At 51.9% G+C, this 3,527-nt stretch overlaps 1 protein-coding gene across 1 annotated transcript in view; it reads right to left on the minus strand.

The window, feature by feature from the left end:
* VWA5B2 (von Willebrand factor A domain containing 5B2) overlaps window positions 1-3,527 on the minus strand; it is a 68,121-nt gene that overhangs the window by 16,816 nt on the left and 47,778 nt on the right. Inside the window, exons 14-15 of the mRNA XM_015426867.1 lie at window positions 3,088-3,313; window positions 800-1,147 (exon numbers count right to left, since the gene is read on the minus strand). Of these exons, the coding sequence (XP_015282353.1) occupies window positions 800-1,147; window positions 3,088-3,313 (574 nt within the window). The remainder of the gene's footprint in view (window positions 1-799; window positions 1,148-3,087; window positions 3,314-3,527) is intronic.

A 3,527-nucleotide genomic window follows, 5' to 3' on the forward strand; every position in this document is an offset into this window, starting at 1 on the left:
AGGAGCAGGAGATTGGATTTATACCCCGCCCTTCACTACCCGAAGGAGTCTCAAAGTGGCTTACAAACTCCTTTCCCTTCCCCTCCCCACGACAGACACCCTGGGAGCAGTGTTCCCTCTAAGCTGAGTTAGTGTGAGCCAGCTCACAGTTTTTTAGCCTCCAGCTCACTCATTTTTGTCTTAGCTCAGGAAGGATGGCTCCAGAGCAAACTAATATATGCAGTGGCAGGGGTCATTTCGTAGAAAAAGAGCTAGGGGGACTCATTAGCATAACTCATTAGCATATGCCACACCCCCTGACATCACCGGAAGTGTGTCCTCCCCACAGCCGGCGGCGACCTCCAGCGGGCACCAGCAGGGAGCTCCAGGCCCTGCCCTCCCGCACCTCACCCGGGGGGATGGCGTCCCCCCGCGTCCCCCCCCCAAATGACCCCTGTGCAGTGGCCAAATCACTCGCTCACAACTTTAATGCCGGCAGCTCACAGAGTAGAATTTCTGCTCACAAGAGTCCACAGCTTAAAGGGAACATTGCCTGGGAGGCAGGTGGGGCTGAGAGAGCCCTTTCGAGGACTGCTCCTGAGAGAACAGCTCTGAAAGAGCTTGTGACTGACCCAAGGTCACACCGGCCAGGTGCAAGTGGAGGAGTGGGGAATCAAACCCGGTTCTCGCAGTCCGTGCTCTTAACCACTATACCAAACTGATACGTATGGTCCTCCAGCTCTTCCTGACTTTGCCCCCCACCCCATGAAACCAGCCACCAGAGCCACACACGGACCCCCAAGGTGATAGACAGGCTCACCATTTTCTAGCTCCGCTTCTCTCTGGGCGACGTTCTCATTATCCCGGATGACGGAGCTGGCCGTCAAGCGGTGAAGCAGCTTGTCCCAAGCTTTGCTTTGCTGGCGCTGTCTGGGTGGCTCCTCTTTGGCCTGGGTCTCTCGGGAAAGGAGGAGGGAGTCCAAGCTGGCGGTCAGTTCCCACGAGACCGGCTTCCCCGCGCTCAGCGCGTGGATCACAATCTGGCACCGGAGGGAGGGGGAGGCGCTTCCTTCACTCTCCCCTTGCTCGGTTGCCAGCGACGGGCTGAAAAAGTATGGAGGCTCCAATAGAGTGTCCCAGTCTAGGTGGGCCGGGGACAATAAGTTACCTAGGAGACAGTAAGGCACAGGGAGGTGGGGAGAAGACCAGAGAACATTGTAAAGACATTGGAGGGGCCATGCCTCCCATGGGAGAGCACATGCTTTGCATGCTGAAGGTGCTGGAAGGAGTGGACTGTCATTGTCGCTTAGGGCTAGCACAGACTTGTGGTGTCTTGGGGAGGGCGGCAGAGAGTTAGTACCGGGGTAGACATGGACCTTTCCTTTGTCTACTCCTGCTGCTGTCCCTTTGTTACCCAGAATGCTACTCTCAGGGGTTCCTTCCTTCTCGTCACTTCCCTTCTGTTATGTATCGGGGCTGGAACATCCTAGGACTGCCTACCAGAGACCGGCAGAGCTTGGAGCTCTAGAACAATAGCCCACCAGGACTCTGGAGGTGACCAATAAGGAATTAATGTTATGTAAATAGCCTATCGTTGGGAGTGGGGTGTGGTTGGCTGTGTTGTTTGCATGCTATCTAAACAGGGCTGTCGCCCTGGAGTTTTGCCTTGTATCTGCTGAATCACTAATAAAGCGGAGCTGATCACTAAGCTTGGGGTTGGACCATCCATGGAAACCAGTATTTAAAAACTTCTCTCTCTCTCTCTCTCTCTCTCTCTCTCTCTCTCTCTCTCACACACACACACACACACACACACACACACACACACACATATATATATATAAAAGCTCCTACCCTGCCACAAATTGTGTTAGTCTTTAAGGTGCTCCTGGACTCTTGCTCTTTTCTACTGCTACAGACAGACTCACACGGCTACCCATCTTGATCTATCTCTATGGAAGTCACCACATTTAGCCGTACAGAATGGAAACCCATCAGCCTTGTGAAGAAACTTGCACAGGAACAAACAGTCATCACCTTTCTCACCAAATGCAGAAGGATTAATATTATACCAAAGGGGCTGAGAATAAAAGCTATCTGAAGAGGTGAGCCGTGACTCACAAAAGCTCCTCCCCTGCCACAAATTTTGTTAGTCTTTAAGGTGCTCCTGGATTCTTGCCCTTTTCTACCACTACAGACAGACTCACACGGCTACCCGTCTTGATTTATCTCCATGGAAGGCACCACATTTAGCCATACAGATTGGAGATCCATCAGTCTTGTGAAGAACATGATAGAGGTCCATAAAATTATGGATGGAGTGGAAAGTGTTGACAAAGAGACATCTTTATCCCTCTCCCAGATACCAGAACTCAAGGGCATCCAATGAAGCTGACGGGCAGTAGGTTCTAGATGGACAAAAGGATATACTACTTTACATAGAGAGTGATTACATAGAGAGTGATTTTTGGCCACTGTGTGACAAAGTGTTGGACTGGATGAGCCTTTGGCCTGATCCAACATTGGCGTCTCTTATGTTCTTACGATTAAAGTGTGGAATTCGCTGCCAGAAGATGTAATGATGGCCACAGGAATAAACGGCATTAAAAGGAGATTAGATAAATTTATGGAGCATAAGTCTATCGATGACCAGTGTTCCCTCTAAGCTGTGGTGTCTTGTGAGCAGAAATTCTACTTTGTGAGCAACTGGCATTAAAGTTGTGGGTGAGCGATTTGGCTACTGCATAAATCAGTCTGTTCTGGAGCCCTCCTTCCTGAGCTAAGACAAAAATGTGTGAACCAGAGGCTAAAAAACTGTGAGCTAGCTCACACTAACTCAGTTTAGAGGGAACACTGTCGATGACTACTAGCCATGGTGACTGAGGGGAACCTCCACATTCAGAGGCACTAATCCTCTGAATCCCAGAGCCAGGAGACAACATCAGGGGAATGCCTCGGCCTCTGTGCCCTGTTGTTGGCCCTCCAGAGGAACTGGCTGGCCCCTGTGTGAGACAGGATGCCGGACTGGATGGGCCACTGGTCTGATCCAGCAGGGCTCTTCTGATGTTCTTCTGTACCCCCCAACATTCCACTTCCTCCATCACTCACTGGAATCAGCAATGCTCTTTCGCATCTTCTGCAGTTCAGGCCCAATTTCATCTAGTTTCCCTTCCAGGGACCGGTTCCGTTTCTGGGAGACCTTCTCCAGGGCCCGGCGCAGTCGATGGGCATCCAGTTCGCCGTGTGGGGATGAGAAGCTGCGTCCGGAGAGGGCAGCTCGGGCCAGCACTTTGTTCCTTCGAACCAACTCTTCAGAACTCAGGGCCGCCGATGCCTGCAGGGAAGCACAGGCAAGGAGGCTGAGGCTAGGAAGCCCAGGGCTGCTCCACAGAGGAGGAGGAGGAGGAGGAGGAGGAGGAGATTGGATTTATACCCTGCCCTTCACTACCCAAAGGAGTCCCAGGGCAGCTTACAAACTCCTTTCCCTTTCCCTCCTCACAACAGACACCCTGTGAGGTAGGTGAGGCAGAGAGCAATGCTACCTCTAA

This window comes from Gekko japonicus, unplaced genomic scaffold (genome assembly GCF_001447785.1).
Source record: "Gekko japonicus isolate JY-2015 unplaced genomic scaffold, Gekko_japonicus_V1.1 scaffold238, whole genome shotgun sequence".
Classification (NCBI taxonomy): domain Eukaryota; kingdom Metazoa; phylum Chordata; class Lepidosauria; order Squamata; family Gekkonidae; genus Gekko; species Gekko japonicus.